The sequence below is a fragment of the Coregonus lavaretus genome (assembly GCF_964263955.1).
Source record: "Coregonus lavaretus genome assembly, chromosome: 25".
Lineage (NCBI taxonomy): Eukaryota > Metazoa > Chordata > Actinopteri > Salmoniformes > Salmonidae > Coregonus > Coregonus lavaretus.
The window spans coordinates 40,002,216-40,023,469 of record NC_140012.1 but is presented as its reverse complement, the minus strand read 5'-3'; the positions used below and the strand labels follow the sequence as shown (position 1 = coordinate 40,023,469).

The 21,254-nt window shown below is 42.6% G+C and overlaps 1 protein-coding gene across 1 annotated transcript in view; it reads right to left on the bottom strand.

Moving 5' to 3' along the window:
• The window catches only part of LOC311100911 (syntaxin-binding protein 4-like), a gene marked incomplete at both ends in the record, with an annotated part of 105,349 nt that overhangs the window by 32,307 nt on the left and 51,788 nt on the right, over positions 1–21,254 (bottom strand). The window contains 6 exons of the mRNA XM_084141895.1: positions 1,793–1,978; positions 16,585–16,650; positions 17,296–17,385; positions 18,172–18,296; positions 20,335–20,431; positions 20,928–21,025. Of these exons, the coding sequence (XP_083998021.1) occupies positions 1,793–1,978; positions 16,585–16,650; positions 17,296–17,385; positions 18,172–18,296; positions 20,335–20,431; positions 20,928–21,025 (662 nt within the window). The remainder of the gene's footprint in view (positions 1–1,792; positions 1,979–16,584; positions 16,651–17,295; positions 17,386–18,171; positions 18,297–20,334; positions 20,432–20,927; positions 21,026–21,254) is intronic.

Here is a 21,254-nt window from a genome sequence, read left to right as displayed (position 1 = left end):
CCCTATCCCAGTCTGCTGTCCCCACATGCTTCAAGATGTCCACCATTGTTCCTGTACCCAAAAAAGCAAAGGTAACTGAACTAAATGACTATCGCCCCATAGCACTCACTTCTGTCATCATGAAGTGCTTTGAGAGGCTAGTTAAGGATCATATCACCTCCACCTTATCTGACACCCTAGACCCACTTCAATTTGCATACCGCCCCAATAGATCCACAGATGATGCAATCGCCATTGCACTGCACACTGCCCATTCTTACATAGGAATACCTATGTAAGAATGCTGTTCATTGATTATAGATCAGCCTTCAACACCATAGTACCCTCCAAGCTCATCATTAAGCTCGGGGCCCTGGGTCTGTACCCCGCAACTGGGTCCTGGACATCCTGACAGGCCGCCCCCAGGTGGTGAAGTTAGGAAACAACACCTCCACTATGCTGATCCTCAACACAGGGGCCCCACAAGGGTGCGTGCTCAGCCCCCTCCTGTACTCCATGTTCACCCATGACTGCGTGGCCACGAACGCGTCCAACTCAATCATCAAGTTTGCAGACGACACAACAGTAGTAGGCCTGATTACCAACAATGACGAGACAGCCTACAGGGAGGAGGTGAGGGCCCTGGCGGAGTGGTGCCAGGAAAATAACCTCTGCCTCAACGTCAACAAAACGAAGGAGCTGATTGTGAACTTCAGGAGAGAACAGAGAGAGCACGCCCCTATTCACATCGACAAAACCGCAGTGGAGAAGGTGAGGCTGAAGAAATGTGTCAGTGGCTTGCGGGTCTGCGTACCCACATCCATACCCACACATGCAGTCAGTGCCAGTCTAGCAAGCAAAACATTTTACTGGCCCCCCTCTAGACAGCAAAGAGGAAAATGTAAAGTTTTAGAGTTCATTTTCTGCAATTCTACACATTTTGCCATGGGCATAGAGGAAATCTTGCAGTTTTAGAGCTAGTTTGCTACAATTCTACACATTTCGCCAGGGGAATGTTTGCAGTTTTTAATATGATATCTGAGTGAGAGTGACTAACAAAATCAATGGGGGGCCCCCCGGTCAGTAATTCGACTATGATTACTACAAGTTTAGATAACTGACTAGACTAACTTACCAATCTAAAACATGGGCTAATTGAGTGACTGTCAGTGACTGACATAACAAGAGAAAAACTGCTGATGCACAACCAAATTTCAAAATTGCACCTGGTGTATTCTACTATTCTAACTCGCAACAGTCGTTTTTGGAAATTTTACATTTACATTTTACATTTTAGTCATTTAGCAGACGCTCTTATCCAGAGCGACTTACAGTTAGTGAGTGCATACATTTTTCATACTGGCCCCCCGTGGGAATCGAACCCACAACCCCTGGCATTGCAAGCGCCACGCTCTACCAACTGCGGGCCTACAAAAGGGGAGCCGCGGGTCGCTCATCCCTGCATTACACCAAGTTAATAATACATGCAGTCGAGGAGTAGACTGTTATTCATTCCAACAGGGGAATGTAGTGTAGTCTGTTAGCTCAGACTGGGCAGGGGTTTATAGGCCCCACAACACACAAACAGAAAGAGAGAAGACAGTAAGAGAAGAGAGGAGGTCCACAGTTCTGCTGCTCATATGGCCCACAGTAGTGAACTACAAGAATAATAATAGCACTGTTCAAAAGTGTATAGGGTATTGGTTCTGGTCACAAGTAGTGCACTATATGGATAATAGTGGCTCTGGTCACAAGTAGTGCACTACAGTTTATAGGGATTATAGGGTATGATTTGAGACCCAGTCTGTGTCACCTTAGCCTGGCTGGACTGGCCGGGCTGCACTGTCCTCTGGGTCTTGAGCTCAGCTATCTCAGCCTCCAGGAGATGGATGACTTCCTCATAATCCATCTCCATCCCTCTGGCCTGTTTCTGTGCTGCCTCAGACAGGTGGATCCGGCTACGCAGCGCACGGCTCTCCTCAACTCCAGACTTGACCTCCTACCAGGGAGAGGAGAGGACAGTTAATCAGGAACAGGAATATGATAGGCAAAGGTTCAGTGCATGTTGAACTTGTGAGGGAACATTGTTCTGCTTGAATTAATTAATGAATTAAAGAAAGAACGAACGAACGAACGAAAAAGCAGGATGCTACATTATTTTCTTTGTTTGTATGGTGGTTTGCTTAAATTCTTTCGATCTGTAGAAACTACAGAGGCTTTTAGCTGTCTTTGGTCATTCTCTGATGGAGGATAACAGTGTTCTGAGGTCATCCTCACATGTAAGAAACAACGCGCTAGAGTAGTCAACACGCTAGAGTAGAGAACACGTTAGAGTAGAGTCAACACGCTAGATTAGAGTCAACACGCTAGAGTAGAGCAAACACGCTAGAGAAGTCAACACGCTAGAGTAGAGCCAACACGCTAGAGCAGAGTCAACACGCTAGAGTAGAGCCAACACGCTAGAGCAGAGTCAACATGCTAGAGTAGAGCCAACACGCTAGAGAAGAGTCAACACGCTAGAGTAGAGCCAACACGTTAGAGTAGAGTCAACACGCTAGATTAGAGTCAACATGCTAGAGTAGAGCGAACACGCTAGAGCAGAGCCAACATGCTAGAGTAGAGCCAACACGCTAGAGCAGAGTCAACATGCTAGAGTAGAGCCAACACGCTAGAGAAGAGTCAACATGCTAGAGTAGAGCCAACACGCTAGAGTAGAGCCAACACGCTAGAGAAGAGTCAACACGCTAGAGTAGAGCCAACACGCTAGAGAATAGTCAACACGCTAGAGTAGAGCCAACACGCTAGAGAAGAGTCAACACGCTAGAGTAGAGCCAACATGCTAGAGTAGAGCCAACACGCTAGAGAATAGTCAACACGCTAGAGTAGAGCCAACACGCTAGAGAAGAGTCAACACGCTAGAGTAGAGCGAACACACTAGAGTAGTCAACACGCTAGAGTAGTCAACACGCTAGAGTATAGTCAACATGCTAGAGTAGAGCGAACACGCTAGAGAAGAGCGAACACGCTAGAGTAGTCAACACGCTAGAGTAGTCAACACGCTAGAGTAGTCAACACGCTAGAGTAGTCAACACGCTAGAGTATAGTCAACACGCTAGAGTATAGTCAACACGCTAGAGTAGAGCCAACACGCTAGAGTAGAGCCAACACGCTAGAGTAGAGCCAACACGCTAGAGTAGTCAACACGCTAGAGTAGTCAACACGCTAGAGTATAGTCAACACGCTAGAGTATAGTCAACACACTGGGCACACACTGGTTGAATCAACATTGTTTCAACGTAATTTGTCAAGTCAACGTATTGTGACGTGGAATCAACGTGGAAAATGCATTGGATTTGAAAAAAGTGATCAACCAGTACTGTTTTCATCTAATTTCAACCAGCATTTTAAACATTGAAATTAGGGTAAAACTTCAACTTAAATACATTGACTTAACCTGACTAACAGGTTGTTACATCAATCTACTTTCAACATAATTATCAGAACTATGTAGACATTGAAATTGCATTAACATTTCCACGTAGAAACGTAAAAAATATTTTTCATCCTATATTTAAGCAACAATGCACGAGGGGGTGTGGTATATGGCCAATATACCACAGCTAAGGGCTGTTCTTATGCACGACGCAACGCGGAGTGCCTGGATACAGCCCTTAGCTGTGGTATATTGGCCACACTGTATACAGTGCCTTGCAAAAGTATTCATCCCCCTTGGCATTTTTCCTATTTTGTTGAATTACAACCTGTAATTTAAATTGATTTTCATTTGGATTTCATCTAATGGACATACACAAAATAGTCGGACTAGGCAAGGAGGGCATTAATCAGAGAGGCAACAAAGAGACCAAAGATAACCCTGAAGGAGCTGCAAAACTCCTGGCCGTACCTGATACCATGATAATATGGTAGATAAGTGACATTGAAGGCTGTGGCCCATTTTTACTTTTGTTACCATCTACACAAGCTGTCATGTGTTATTAAGGTGCAGTTTATGCTTTTAACAAAAAACGTTGGGTGACGATTACTTCCGGCCTCTGAAGAACTAAAAAACATCCTGTTTCGTAAGTCTAGTGGCATAACATGCATTGGTCACTGAGTTTGAAACCTTTTTTACAGAGACCCCCCAGTGCCACCCCCTACCCAGTTTTCTATTATCAATCTGTAGGTCAGTAGAAACAGGTCAATACTGTAGCTGTCCAGTCGTAACTCACATGGACATAAACAACACTTTTGACAACAAGTTTTCTGTGGTCAGTGCTTATCCCTGCTGCTGGTTAAAAATAAATATCTCCCCAGACCTCAAATCAAATTAAATTGTATTCGTCACATACACGTTTAGCAGATGTTATTGCGGGTGTAGCAAAATGTTTGTGTTTCTAGCTCCGACAGTGACCTACATCTCCTCTGGTCTTCCCTACATGGCAGACGCGCACACACACACACACTAGTAAATGGACACGTGCGCATACACACACACACACACACACACATACACTAGTAAATGGACACGTGCGCATACACACCAGACTATCTGTTCCTGTTATTGCCGGCTAGAATACTGGAAATTCTATAAATTCTGAGAACCGACGTTCCGAGAAGAGAATGAGAGAGAGATAGAGAAGACTTAAGCTGGGATAGATCACAGCACACAGGAAGGATGTGTAAAAGCAGAGAAAGCCCACAATAATGTATCTGTATAAATATGTATGTGTGACAGAACAAGAGAGACTGAGAGAGAGAGACAGAGCGAGAGATTGAGGATAGAAAGAGAGAGAGAGAGAGAAAGGGAGAGAGAGAGAGAGAGAGAGAGAGAGAGAGAGAGAGAGAGAGAGAGAGAGAAAGGGAGAGAGAGAGAGAGATACAGATAGAGGGGATAGAATGAGAGAGAGGGAGAGGGAGAGGGAGAGGGAGAGAGAGAGAGAGAGAGAGAGAGAGAGAGAGAGAGAGAGAGAGAGAGAGAGAGAGAGAGAGAGAGAAATCTCACTAAGACAAAAATAATGGTGTTCCAAAGGTCCAGTTGCCAGGACCACAAATACAAATTCCATCTAGACACCGTTGCCCTAGAGCAGACAAAAACTATACATACCTCAGCCTAAACATCAGCGCCACAGGTAACTTCCACAAAGCTGTGAACGATCTGAGAGACAAGGCAAGAACAGCCTTCTATGCCATCAAAAGGAACATAAAATTCTACATACCAATTAGGATCTGGCTAAAAATACTTGAATCAGTTATAGAACCCATTGCCCTTTATGGTTGTGAGGTCTGGGTTCCGCTTACCAACCAAGAATTCACAAAATGGGACAAACACCAAATTGAGACTCTGCATGCAGAACTCTGCAAAAATATCCTCTGTGTACAACGTAAAACACCAAATAATGCATGCAGAGCAGAATTAGGCCGATACCCACTAATTATCAAAATCCAGAAAAGAGCCGTTAAATTCTACAACCACCTAAAAGGAAGCGATTCCCAAACCTTCCATAACAAAGCCATCACCTACAGAGCGATGAACCTGGAGAAGAGTCCCCTAAGCAAGCTGGTCCTGGGGCTCTGTTCACAAACACAAACAGACCCCACAGAGCCCCAGGACAGCAACACAAAACCCAAAAGGTAGAGTTCATATTCTTTGCGACTGATAATTTAGAGAGTGTCTTAAAATGTAGAATCCATGGTGGCCACTTGTTATTATCTATTTCACTTGCTTTGGCAATGTAAACATATGTTTCCCATGTCAATAAAAACCTTAAATTGAATTGAAATTGAATTGAAAGGGAGAGAAAGAGAGAGTGAGAGAGAGAGAAAGGATAGAAAGATCGAGAGAGGGGAGAGAGAGAAACGGAGAGAGGGGAGAGAGAAAGACAGAGAGGGGATAGAAAGGGAGAGAGAAAGAGAGAGAAGAGAAAAAGAGAGAGAGGATAGAGAGAGAGAGAACGCGAGCGAGAGAGAGAGAACGCGAGCGAGAGAGAGAGAATGCGAGCGAGAGAGCGAGAAGTATGTGCTGAGTATGAGTCCATGTATGAGTGTGTGTGCCCCAGTGTCCATGTCAAAGACTATCTTGGTAACCTTGGACACTAATGACTAAATGTAATGTTGCCCATTTCGTCATCTCTCCATCTCCATCCCTCCTTTCCCCCTCAGCTCTACAAAAGAGTTGACATTATCAGTTGGCATTGTAACCCTTCACAAAAGAGCAACAGCAGGACTTTTCCCTGGCTCAATTCAATACTACCACTCTGTATGCATATTTCAGTTATTTTTCTAGTAAATAATGTATTTTCTTTATCCAGCTTGTGTAATGTTTTCTTTGTGCTGGCTGTGGTGACCAACCTGGACTCAGGGGTAGACGTAACATAGTAAACTGAAATGTTTCTCCCTCCCTTTAGTATGATATGTTACGTTTCGTATGGTATACAGTGGGGTAAAAATGTATTTAGTCAGCCACCAATTGTGCAAGTTCTCCCACTTAAAAAGATGAGAGAGGCCTGTAATTTTCATCATAGGTACACGTCAACTATGACAGACAAATTGAGGAAATAAAAATCCAGAAAATCACATTGTAGGATTATTAATGAATTTATTTTCAAATTATGGTGGAAAATAAGTATTTGGTCACCTACAAACAAGCAATGACGGACCCTGCAGACAGCAGAGCCAATTAGGAGAGTTCTCCTCTCATCTCCTACTTCTCCAACAGGCTGGAGTAGAGCTCTGAATCTAGCATCAGACTCAGCTGAATGATAATTAACGGTTGCTAAGGGACCCCACTGTTTCTGGGTCATTCCACAAAATAAGTGCCTTTTGGTCCCATTGATACTTTAAGTAGAAATTGTGCACCAATATTTAATTTTAAAAGCCTGTTATATTAAATGAAGTGCTCTTTACTACAGTGGGGGAAAAAAGTATTTAGTCAGCCACCAACTGTGCAAGTTCTCACACTTAAAAAGATGAGAGAGGCCTGTAATTGAATGAATTTATTTGCAAATTATGGTGGAAAATAAGTATTTGGTCACCTACAAACAAGCAAGATTTCTGGCTCTCACAGACCTGTAACCTCTTCTTTAAGAGGCTCCTCTGTCCTCCACTCGTTACCTGTATTAATGGCACCTGTTTGAACTTGTTATCATTATGAAAGACACCTGTCCACAACCTCAAACAGTCACACTCCAAACTCCACTATGGCCAAGACCAAAGAGCTGTCAAAGGACACCAGAAACAAAATTGTAGACCTGCACCAGCCTACCATCAGTAACACACTACGCCGCCAGGGACTCAAATCCTGCAGTGCCAGACGTGTCCCCCTGCTTAAGCCAGTACATGTCCAGGCCCGTCTGAAGTTTGCTAGAGTGCATTTGGATGATCCAGAAGAGGATTGGGAGAATGTCATATGGTCAGATGAAACCAAAATATAACTTTTTGGTAAAAACTCAACTCGTCGTGTTTGGAGGACAAAGAATGCTGAGTTGCATCCAAAGAACACCATACCTACAGTGAGGGAAAAAAGTATTTGATCCCCTGCTGATTTTGTACGTTTGCCCACTGACAAAGAAATGATCAGTCTATAATTTTAATGGTAGGTTTATTTCAACAGTGAGAGACAGAATAACAACAAAAAAATCCAGAAAAACGCATGTCAAAAATGTTATAAATTGATTTGCATTTTAATGAGGGAAATAAGTATTTGACCCCTCTGCAAAACATGACTTAGTACTTAGTGGCAAAACCCTTGTTGGCAATCACAGAGGTCAGATGTTTCTTGTACTTGGCCACCAGGTTTGCACACATCTCAGGAGGGATTTTGCCCCACTCCTCTTTGCAGATCTTCTCCAAGTCATTAAGGTTTCGAGGCTTACGTCTGGCAACTCGAACCTTCAGCTCCCTCCACAGATTTTCTATGGGATTAAGGTCTGGAGACTGGCTAGGCCACTCCAGGACCTTAATGTGCTTCTTCTTGAGCCACTCCTTTTGTTGCCTTGGCCGTGTGTTTTGGGTCATTGTCATGCTGGAATACCCATCCACGACCCATTTTCAATGCCCTGGCTGAGGGAAGGAGGTTCTCACCCAAGATTTGACGGTACATGGCCCTGTCCATCGTCCCTTTGATGCAGTGAAGTTGTCCTGTCCCCTTAGCAGAAAAACACCCCCAAAGCATAATGTTTCCACCTCCATGTTTGACGGTGGGGATGGTGTTCTTGGGGTCATAGGCAGCATTCCTCCTCCTCCAAACACGGTGAGTTGAGTTGATGCCAAAGAGCTCAATTTTGGTCTCATCTGACCACAACACTTTCACCCAGTTCTCCTCTGAATCATTCAGATGTTCATTGGCAAACTTCAGACGGGCCTGTATATGTGCTTTCTTGAGCAGGAGGACCTTGCGGGCACTGCAGGATTTCAGTCCTTCACGGCGTAGTGTGTTACCAATTGTTTTCTTGGTGACTATGGTCCCAGCTGCCTTGAGATCATTGACAAGATCCTCCCATGTAGTTCTGGGCTGATTCCTCACCGTTCTCATGATCATTGCAACTCCACGAGGTGAGATCTTGCATGGAGCCCCAGGCCGAGGGAGATTGACAGTCCTTTTGTGTTTCTTCCATTTGCGAATAATCGCACCAACTGTTGTCACCTTCTCACCAAGCTGCTTGGAGATGGTCTTGTAGCCCATTCCAGCCTTGTGTAGGTCTACAATCTTGTCCCTGACATCCTTGGAGAGCTCTTTGGTCTTGGCCATGGTGGAGAGTTTGGAATCTGATTGATTGATTGCTTCTGTGGACAGGTGTCCACTCCCTTTAAGAGTGTGCTCCTAATCTCAGCTCGTTACCTGTATAAAAGACACCTGTGAGCCAGAAATCTTTCTGTTTGAGAGGGGGTCAAATACTTATTTCCCTCATTAAAATGCAAATCAATTTATAACATTTTTGACATGCGTTTTTCTGGATTTTTTTGTTGTTATTCTGTCTCTCACTGTTCAAATAAACATACCATTAAAATTATAGACTGATCATTTCTTCGTCAGTGGGCAAACGTACAAAATCAGCAGGGGATCAAATACTTTTTTCCCTCACTGTACTGTGAAGCATGGGGGTGGAAACATCATGCTTTGGGGTTGTTTTTCTGCAAAGGGACCAGGACGACTGATCCGTGTAAAGGAAAGAATGAATGGGGCCATGTATCGTGAGATTTTGAGTGAAAACCTCCTTCCATCAGCAAGGGCATTGAAGATGAAACGTGGCTGGGTCTTTCAGCATGACAATGATCCCAAACACACCGCCCGGGCAACGAAGGAGTGGCTTCGTAAGAAGCATTTCAAGGTCCTGGAGTGGCCTAGCCAGTCTCCAGATCTCAACCCCATAGAAAATCTTTGGAGGGAGTTGAAAGTCCGTGTTGCCCAGCGACAGCCCCAAAACATCACTGCTCTAGAGGAGATCTGCATGGAGGAATGGGCCAAAATACCAGCAACAGTGTGTGAAAACCTTGTGAAGAGTTACAGAAAACGTTTGACCTGTGTCATTGCCAACAAAGGGTATATAACAAAGTATTGAGAAACTTTTGTTATTGACCAAATACTTATTTTCCACCATAATTTGCAAATAAATTCATTAAAAATCCTACAATGTGATTTTCTGGAAAAAAAATTCTCATTTTGTCTGTCATAGTTGACGTGTACCTATGATGAAAATTACAGGCCTCTCTCATCTTTTTAAGTGGGAGAACTTGCACAATTGGTGGCTGACTAAATACTTTTTTCCCCACTGTATATTTTTGAGTGTGCAAAGCTGTCATCAAGGCAAAGGGTGGCTATTTGAAGAATCTCAAATATAAAATATATTTAGATTTGTTTAACACTTTTTTGGTTATTACATGATTCCATATGTGTTATTTCATAGTTGTGGTGTCTTCACTATTATTCTACAATGTAGAAAATGGCAAAAATAACAAAAAAAACTTTGCACACTCTTGGCATTCTCTCAACCAGCTTCATGAGGTAGTCACCTGGAATGCATTTCAATTAACAGGTGTGCCTTCTTATAAGTTAATTTGTGGAATTTATTTCCTTTTCAATGCGTTTGAGCCAATCAGTTGTGTTGTGACAAGGTGGGGGGGGGGGGGGGGTATACAGAAGATAGCCCTATTTGGTAAAAGACCAAGTCCATATTATGGCAAGAACAGCTCAAATAAGCAAAGAGAAACAACAGTCCATCATTGCTTTAAGACATGAAGGTCAGTCAATATGGAACATTTCAAGAACTTTTAAAGTTTCTTCAAGTGCAGTTACAAAAACCATCCAGAGCTATGATGAAACTGGCTCTCATGAGGACCGCCACAGGAATGGAAGACCCAGAGTTACCTCTGCTGCAGAGGATAAGTTCATTAGAGTGACCAGCCTCAGAAATTGCAGCTCAAATAATTGCTTCATGGAGTTCAAGTAACAGGCACATCTCAACATCAACTGTTCAGCGGAGACTGTGTGAATCAGGCCTTCATGGTCGAATTGCTGCAAAGAAACCACTACTAGAGGACACCAATAAGAAGAAGAAACTTGCTTGGGCCAAGAAACACGAGCAATGGACATTAGACCGGTGGAAATCTGTCCTTTGGTCAGGAGTCCAAATTTGAGATTTTTGGTTCCAACCACTGTGTCTTTGAGAGATGTGGTGTGGGTGAAAGGATGATCGCCGCATGTGTATTTCCCACTGTAAAGCATGGAGGAGGAGGTGTTATGGTGTGGGGGTGCTTTGCTGGTGACACTGTCTGTGATTTATTTAGAATTCAAGGCACACTTGACCAGCATGGCTACCACAGCATTCTGCTGCAATAAGCCATCCCATCTGATTTGGACTTAGTAGGACTATCATTTGTTTTTCAACAGGACAATGACCCAACACACCTCCAGGCTGTGTAAGGGCTATTTTACCAAGAAGGAGAGTGATGGAGTGCTGCATCAGATGACCTGGCCTCCACAATCCCCCAACCTCAACCAAATTGAGATGGTTTGGGATGAGTCGGACCGCAGAGTGAAGGAAAAGCAGCCAACAAGTGCTCACCATATGTAGGAACTCCTTCAAGACTGTTGGAAAAGCATTCCAGGTGAAGCTGGTTGAGAGAATGCCAAGAGTGTGCAAAGCTGTCATGAAGGCAAAGGCTGGCTATTTGAAGAATCTCAAATATAAAATATATTTCTTTAACACTTTTTTGGTTACTACATAATTCAATATGTGTTATTTCATAGTTTTGATGTCTTTACTATTATTCTACAATGTAGAAAATAGTAAAAAATAAAGAAAAACCCTTGAATGAGTAGGTGTGTTTTAAAACGTTTGACCGGTAGTGTATGTGTGTGTTACAGTAGAGCTTAACCTGACAGACAGGCAGTGACTACATACAGTGCTTTCAGAAAATATTTATACCCCTTTACTTTTTCCACATTTTGTTGTGTTACAGCCTGAATTTAAAATGGATTAAATTGAGATTGTGTGTCATTGGCCTACACACCACATAATGTCAAAGTGGAATGATGTTTTTAGAATTTTTTACTAATTTATTAAAAATGAAAAGCTGAAATGTTTTGAGTCAACAAGTATTCATCCCCTTTATTATGGCAAGCCTAAATAAGTTCAGGAGTAACACTCTGCTTAAGAAGTCACATAATAAGTTGCATGGACTCACTCTGTGTGCAATAATAATGTTTAACATGAATTTCAAACACAGATTCAACCACAAAGACCAGTTAGGTTTTCCATTGCCTCGCGAAGAAGGGCACCTATTGGTAGGTGGGTAAAAAAAAAAGACATTGAATATCCCTTTGAGCATGGTGACGTTATTAATTACACTTTGAATGATGTATCAATACACCCAGTCACAACAAAGATACAGGCGTCCTACCTAACTGAGTTGCCGGAGAGGAAGGGAACCGTTCAGGGATTTCACCATGAGGCCAATGGTGACTTTAAAACAGTTACAGAGTTTAATGGCTGTGATAGGAGAAAACAGAGGATCGATCTACAACATTGTAGTTACTCCACAATACTAACCTAAATGACAACGAAAATAAGGAAGCCTGTACAGAATATGCATCCTGTTTGCAATAAGGCACTAAAACAGCCAAAAAATTAACTTTATGTCCTGAATACAAAGCCTTATGTTTCGGGCAAATCCAACACATCACGGAGTACCACGCTTCATATTTTCAAGCATGGTGGTGGCTGCATCATGTTATGGGTATGCTTGTCATCGGCAAGGAATAGGACGTTTTTTTGGGATAAAAGAAATGGAATAGAGCTAAGCACAGGCAAAATCCTAGAGAAAAACCTGGTTCAGTCTGCTTTCCAACAGACACTGGGAGACAAATTCACCTTTCAGCAGGAGTTTCTTACCAAGATGACATTAAATGTTCCTGAGTGGCCTAGTTACAGTTTTTACTTAAATCGTCTTGAAAATCTATGGCAAGACTTGAAAATGGATGTCTACCAATGATCAACAACCAACTTGACAGAGCTTGAAGAATTTTTTTAAGAATAATGCGCAAATATTGTACAATCCGGGTGTGCAAAGCTCTTAGAGACTTACCCAGAAAATTTCACAGCTGTAATAGCTGCCAAAGGTGATTCTAACATGTATTGACCCATGGGGTTGAATACTTATTTAATCAAGATATATTAGTGTTTCTTTATATACATTTTTTTTTTTTTACAGATCTTTTTTTTTTTTTTTACTTCGACAGATTATTTTCTGTAGATCGTTGACAAAAAAATCCATTTCAATCCCACCTTGTAACATAAGAAAATGTTGGAAAAAGTCAAGCAGTGTAAATACTTTCTGAAGGCATTGTACGCAATCATTGTCGTGACAAACATGCAGTACAGTACAGGAGGAAGATATGAAAGAACGAAATAAAGATGTTACCATCCCGGTTCCTGTTGGGCATAATACTATTGCCTGTGGATAAATTTGGATATTGATCTGTGTGCTTTATGCAACACTTGTATCAGAGGAAGCGTCTCAAATGGCACCCTATTCCCTATATAGTGCACTACTCTGGTCAAAAAGTAGTTCATTATAGGGAATAGGGTGCCATTTGGGACGCACACCGGAGCGTGTGGGAGACCGATCCTTAGAGGAGTGGAGGTGAGGCCATGTGTGCTGTGTCTATGACTCACAATACAGAGAGGGTCTATTTGTTTATTTTACTCAGGATCCACCCTCCTCTGTGCTCCCTGGAGTCTCACACTTCATCCAGTGAGTTTAGACTGTTCTGTCAGTTACTCCCACCTGCACACGGTACTGTTAGTGCTGCAGCGATGCTGCTACAGGATGTGCTGAACCCAGTGCTCTCAACACGCTCGGAGTACGCTTCCCAAATGGCACCCTATTCCCTAACTACAGTAGTGCACTACTTTTGAACAGAGCCCGTGGTCAACGTAGTGCACTATAACCGGTATAGTGTGCCATTTGGGAGTAACTCTAAAGAGGATGCTTAGGGATGATGACATGCGTCGAAGGGAAGTTTGAAAGCGACCGTGACTGCTCTAGTAGCACTAAGGTTGATTAATGATGTGGTTCAATTAGTTTATAATGAGGGGTCTGTTTGTTTCAGTATGGGATGCTCATGTGGTTTGGTGTATGTAGTGTATTGGATGCTCATGTGGTTTGGTGTATGTAGTGTATTGGATGCTCATGTGGTTTGGTGTATCTAGTGTATGGGATGCTCATGTGGTTTGGTGTATGTAGTGTATTGGATGCTCATGTGGTTTGGTGTATGTAGTGTATGGGATGCTCATGTGGTTTGGTGTATGTAGTGTATTGGATGCTCATGGGCTGATCAGTTGATCGGCCGTGTCCGAATTCTCGCGCTCTAAATAGTAGGCTTTTTGGGGTATGTGAAAATAGAACGTTTTATAGTGTGTGAAATTTCCCAAATGTAATTAATGCTTTACATGCACACTCATTTGGGCTTTTCATCTAGTAGAATTCGCTGCACACTATAGAGAAGGAGAATCATCTTTCCAGACCCACGTGTGTTTGACAACAGCTGATAATCAGATAAGGAGACTCACTTTACCAAAATGTACGAATGCCGGGATTAACACAATTGCGCATTACATGACTCATTGTTAGTATGGATGAGCTAGGACGTTTATATTTGTTCATTACTGCATGCAGTTTTACTAAACAATACATTCTAAATAGTATGTAGTAAGATTAGTACACAGTGTGGCTTTTTAGTAAGTAGTAAACAAGACTCCGCCATCCACAACACAACCCTGTTCTTGTATTATTGTATGAATTCCATAGGCTAAGACCAAGAAAAGTCCCTTGCTTGCTGAAAATAAGCTGGAATCTAAAGATACATATATTTTGAAGATATAGTGCTCGTATGCTACCTCTTCCCGATTGGTCGTTAATAAATCTCAACTGTGGCTCGTTCTCTGCATCTTCAGAACCATCAAGATTCTTCATTTTTATTATTATTATTATTATTGTCGGACATAAATGACTGAAAACACCAGAAAATCAAGCTCCAAGTGATTGACATTTTTGGAAATCTGTTCCAAAGTGTTCCCACGCATAATATAGAGATATACTGTATGTGATCGTATACAAATGTAAGCAAGGTTTGAAATTATTATGTTTTAGTCAAATATTATATCTGTTTGGGCTTCTTGCGGTCAATTTGCAGTTTACAAATGATTTGTAATTATGTTCCGGACCCCTGACCATCCGCTCAAGAAGAAAAATTGTCCCGCGGCTGAATCTAGTTGATTATCCCTGCCCTAGACTATCAGAACCCTACAATAATAAAAACCTACAACAATAAAAACCTACAACAATAAAGACGCATGTATATATGTACTTTAAATGTGCTTGTGCAGAACTCCCTCTGGTGAACGGGGAAACAACTATGCACCCCCCAAAAAATGTCACAACAAAACCAGAAAACCTCCAGTAAGTAAGCTTCAGATGTACACTACCGGTCAAAAGTTTTAAAACACCTACTCATTCAAGGGTTTTTCTTTATTTTTACTATTTTCTACATTGTAGAATAATAGTTAAGACATCAAAACTATGAAATAACACATATAGAATCATGTAGTAACCAAAAAAGTGTTAAACAAATCAAAATATATTTTATATTTGAGATTCTTCAAATAGCCACCCTTTGCCTTGATGACAGCGTTGCAGACTCTTGGCATTCTCTCAACCAGCTTCATGAGGTAGTCACCTGGAATGCATTTCAATTAACAGGTGTGCCTTCTTAAAAGTTAATTTGTGGAATTTATTTCCTTCTTAATGCGTTTCAGCCAATCAGTTGTGTTGTGACAAGGTAGGGGTGGTATACAGAAGATAGCCCTATTTGGTAAAATACCAAGTCCATATTATGGCAAGAACAGCTCAAATAAGAAAAGAGAAATGACAGTCCATCATTACTTTAAAACATGAAGGTCAGTCAATACGGAACATTTCAATAACTTTTAAAGTTTCTTCAAGTGCAGTCGCAAAAACCATAAAGCGCTATGATGAAACTGGCTCTCATGAGGACCGCCACAGGAATGAAAGACCCAGAGTTACCTCTGCTGCGGAGGATAAGTTCATTAGAGTTACCAGCCTCAGAAATTGCAGCCCAAATAAATGCTTCACAGAGTTCAAGTAACAGACACATCTTAACATCAACTGTTCAGAGGGGACTGTGTGAATCAGGCCTTCACGGTCAAATTGCTGGAAAGAAACCACTACTAAACGACACCAATAAGAAGAAGAGACTTGCTTGGGCCAAGAAACACGAGCAATGGACATTGGACAGGTGGAAATTTGTTATTTGGTCTGGAGTCCAAATTGGAGATTTTTGGTTCCAACCACTGTGTCTTTGTGAGACGCGGTGTGGGTGAACGGATGATCTCTGCATGTGTATTTCCCACTGTAAATCATGGAGGAGGTGTTATGGTGTGGGGGTGCTTTGCTGGTGACACTGTCTGTGATTTATTTAGAATTTAAGGCACACTTGACCAGCAAGGCTACCACAGCATTCTACAGCGATACGCCATCCCATCTGGTTTGGGCTTAGTGGGACTATCATTTGTTTTTCAGCAGGACAATGACCCAACACACCTCCAGGCTGTGTAAGGGCTATTTTACCAAGAAGGAGAGCGATGGAGTGCTGCATCAGATGACATGGCCTCCACAATCACCCGACCTTAACCAAATTGAGATGGTTTGGGATGAGTCGGAACGCAGAGTGAAGGAAAAGCAGCCAACAAGTGCTCACCATATGTGGGAACTCCTTCAAGACTGTTGGAAAAGCATTCCAGGTGAAGCTGGTTAAGAGAATGCCAAGAGTGTGCAAAGCTGTCATCAAGGCAAAGGGTGGCTATTGAAGAATCTCAAATATAAAATATATTTTGATTTGTTTAACACTTTTTTGGTCACTACATGATTCCATATGTGTTATTTCATAGTTTTGATGTCTTCACTATTATTCTACAATGTAGAAAATAGTAAAAATAAAGAAAAACCCTTGAATGAGTAGGTGTTCTAAAACTTTTGACCGGTAGTGTATGTATAAGGTCAGATAAACTATAAACTATACTAACACACCTGTTTGACCTTGTTCAGCTCTCCCTGCATCTGCAGATTAAGTCTCTCGGACTCCGCAAACTGCTCCTGGAGAATGTAGACATGGCAAAAACAGAAACATAAATTGTCTATATACTGTATATGCTCACGTATATACACAGGTTATTTTGTTGTTGTACTTTTACCCCTTTTTCGTGATATCCAATTGGTAGTTACAGTCTTGTCCGTAGGGGAGTTGCAGCGATGGGACTCGGGAGAGACGAAGGTCGAGAGCCATGCGTCCTCCGAAACACGACCCTGCCAAGCCGCACTGCTTCTTGACACACTACTCGCTTAACCCGGAAGCCAGCCGCACCAATGTGTCAGAGGAAACACTGTACAGCTGGCGACCAAAGTCAGCTTGCAGGCGCCCAGCCCGCCACAAGGAGTCGCTAGAGCGCGATGAGACAAGGAAATCCCGGCCAGCTAAACCCTCCCCTAACCCTGACGACGCTGGGCCAATTGTGTGCTGCCTCATGTGTCTCCCTGACCACGCTGGGCCAATTGTGTGCTGCCTCATGTGTCTCCCGGTCACGGCTGGCTATGACACAGACTGGAATCGATCCCAGGTTGGTAGTGACGCCTCAAGCACTGCCATGCAGTGCCTTAGACCGCTGCGCCACTCGGGAGGCCCCAACGTTTCTGTTTTCTGACCTACTAATGTTTGATTTCTCAAACTCCTGTAATATGTACCTGTAGTTTCTTGATCTCTCTCAGAGCCTCGATGTGGTCTTTCCTCAGTCTCTCCATCTCCTCTAGGTCATCAGAGTCAGACAGTGAAGTCTGATAGATACAGGACGACAGGGTTACAGGGGCAGTATTACAGAGATAGACGGACGGAAGGACAGACGGACAGCTTTACTGCCTTTAATCACACTACTATACTACGCATATTACACCTTCAAGCAGAGTATCACCAGGGCGACATCCATAACCACTGCATGTCAAGTTTACTACAGCAAACATCAATGCTACAATAGACAAACACTCTTTGGGGCTGTTTCCCGGACACAGATTAAGCCTAGTCCTAGACTGCAAAGCCCTTTTAATGGAGATTCTCAATTGAGCTTGCTTTTTTTGTCCAGGACCAGGCTTAATATGTGTCTGGGAAACCGCCCCTTTGTGTTAGCATACAAATGTAGGATCTTAATTTGATCACCCTGTTGCAAGAGAAAAGTAGAGAAATGTAATGCAATGCAGGACCTTTAAAACGTGTTGTAGTGTATTTGAGGTTTAAAAAGGCTTCTGAAGTTTGTAATTTTCATTTTGAAATTTCAGACTTGATTTTCCCTTACGAAAAATGTATCAACCCCTACAAAAATGTCCATTAATTATAATCCACATAATAATTCACATTTCCTGTTGCTGCAGTATTATTTTCCTGTTGTAGCAAATTGGGTCAAATTAAGATCCTACATCTGTAAGACATAGACCTGCATCATATCTTCATCATACCTATTTCACATTTCACAGTCTGATGTGCACGTAACCAACTACAGTACATTAGATTTGATGTATTTACAGAGGTAACCCTTTGAGGCTGGAGTGTACAGTATTAATATATCCTACCTGTGTGTTGGTGGGTGACTCTAGGAGACTGGAGAGGTCATCTGACACGAACCTTGACTTCTGACCTCCCACCCCTGACTCCTCAAACTGCAGCTTGAACAGCTCCCGCGTCAGCGTCTCAAAGTCTGTACACAGAGACACAACGTGTGTTTTATAATCACAATCTATACATATACACTTTTATGTGGATGCTATGAAAGTGAACTGTGTTTGCATGTGATCAGGGGTGTATTCATTCCGCCGACTCTGTTGAAAAACGTTTCTTAAATGGAAAGCAAACAGAACAAAACAGGGATAAAAATTCCTGAATTTGTCCAATAGAAACTCTCATGAGCAACCATTGGACTAATGATTACGCCCTAGATCAGCTAGATGCAGGCAAGAGTGTGCAAGGCGGTATTGAATGTGTCACTGTCTGTCACCTTGGTTACTCAAATTTCTCTCGATCTGTGCACCTACGCTGTAAACGTTCATTCATAGAATAGGTTGTAGAAACCTCATGACGGGTAGAGGGAAAACTCGAGTATCATGTAGTAGCCGAAACCTATTGATGTTACATTGAGCTGGGTGAATGGAATATGAATGACAGTCATCCAATATGCTGTAATAGAAATAAGGCCATGCTCATAAAAAAATTCCCTCATCTTAAAGGGCACCGACCGCCACTGAAAGAAGTTAGCCATTTCATCTAACATGTTCAGGCAATGCATGATGGATATAACATGTTCAGGCAATGCATGATGGATATAACATGTTCAGGCAATGCATGATGGATATAACATGTTCAGGGAATGCATGATGGATATAACATGTTCAGGGAATGCATGATGGATATAACATGTTCAGGGAATGCATGATGGATATTTTGCTGTGCAACATGTCAAAATACGATCCAGAATAATCAGATATATTTTTGGCTCTTTAGAGATTAATTTGCCTGCATGTTTTTTGTGCATGTTGGCCTAGGGCCTAGGCTATTTGCTACATAAATTAGGCCTACCACCTGTGAAAGTTGGAACTCAAAACACATTAGCTAGATTGCTCACTCTAAATGTGATATTGTTGCTAGATAGCAATGCAATTGATCTAACAGTAAATGTAATGTCCTACAAAAACGTTCCATTGGTAGGCCTATATAGGCTCTTGATGTATGCTATTCACCGCAAATGGCGCGCTCTGCTCCGTTCTGCTGTCGCATCATCTCAATTACATACTCAATTTGTAAAGTGGTGTTACAACCTCTATATTGATAGTTGACAAATAATTGTTATACTCACATAAAGCTGAAAACCTCCTCTTTTTTAACAACAGTAACAGTAGTTGTTTTAAAAACTATTTCCCGGAATTACATTTCGAAATGGTGCTCAACTGTCAGTATGCTTGCGCTTATCAGAATGCATCACTCCCTTCACTCCGTGTGCAAAGGGGGAGCGAGGAGTTAGAGCCGGCAGCGAAACAGGGACAGGGCAGATACTTTCATTGCAGGGAGCATCTTAATGCACATTACTGTTGACCAAATAATGGTTTTAGAATAAAAAAATCTGTATGAACCTTTTGTAGCCTAATCACCGACATAAGGAAAATTGCTTCGGTAAGAAGGCAATGTCGGTGTCGGTAATTTTCGTTTATCATCCCAGCTCTAGTTAGTGTTGTTGTCTCTCCTCTGGCAGCGGCCCGACATGGTGTATAGCTCTCTAACATGTTGAACCCTATGTTCATTTTTTCTTCTTTTTTTGCCATGGTGGCAAAAATTAAGCAGAGGCACAATATAACAGAAACACTGTAGCCATTTCTGTCGTATTTTAAAAGACCTTTGAAAACAGAATTTGAGACACATTAAGGCCTTTAAATCAGATACATTAATTTAAGATTTTTTAAGGATGTGCTGACACCAGTGGATGTGTTTAGGATAAGTGTCAGCCATCAGGGTTAAACGTACATTGTCTTGCCCTGGAGGCAGAACTGAGCGGGTTTCCGCTATATTGGCCAGCTGCAAAGTCAAAATTGGCAAGGTTTTGGTGAAGTGTAGTCTTACCTGCGAAGGCCACTGTCAGAGCAGGGTTAGGGTCAGGTAAGGTTATGGGGAAGTGTAGTCTTACCAGCGTAGGCCACTGTCAGAGCAGGGTTAGGGTCAGGTAAGGTTATGGGGAAGTGTAGTCTTACCAGCGTAGGCCACTGTCCCAGCAGGGTCTGTTTGTAGTCTGGCCCTCAACGTCTGTCTCTGTGCCTCTGTAGGATTCAGTCCCAATGCATCCAGAGCCTGCCAACACACACAGAGTTACACACACCATACCCTCACATATGACCACAAACACAGACTAGTAAACCACAAACACACACACACACACACACACACCTAGCGTGACTGAGCATGCTGGATGTGAATACTGCCTATCGATTTTGCCATGATGTCGTGGGACAATGATTGGAGCAGGTCGGACAACACACAGATAACACACACGTTGGCTTGACTTTATGGTGCAGCGTGATTAGGCCAGAGCACATGACAGGCCAGCAGCAGTAATACCTTATTGAGCAGTGTCTCTGCAGGGAGGGGGCAAAGTCAACACAATCATTACACTGCAATGACCCTAATGTCAAACCACATCCATACTGTACACACACACACACATCTACAGACACACCAAGACAATTACAAACGATCCTATACACATCCTCTAATCCTTAGACACATACAGTAAACCAATACACACTGATAAACACACACGCTTCCACATCCACACGCACACACTGACCTGCTCCAGCCTCTCCAGTTTGAGGCGACAGATGGAGCTGAGGGAGCACTTCCTGTGTGGTACGTGGCTGCTGACTGGCTGCCAGACAGGGGAGGATTCTGGGTAGAGGGAGACAGACAGGTAACCAAGTGGATCAGTGACTGTGTATGCTAACGGATAACGTCGTTGTTGTTTATGACAAATGTATTATATTTATTGCATGTACATGTGGAAAAAGAAAAGCATATAAATGGAGGGGGAGAGAAAGAGAGAGAGAGAGAGAGAGAGAGGCAGAGAGAGAGAGAGAGAGAGAGAGAGAGAGAGACAGAGAGAGCGAGAGGCAGAGAG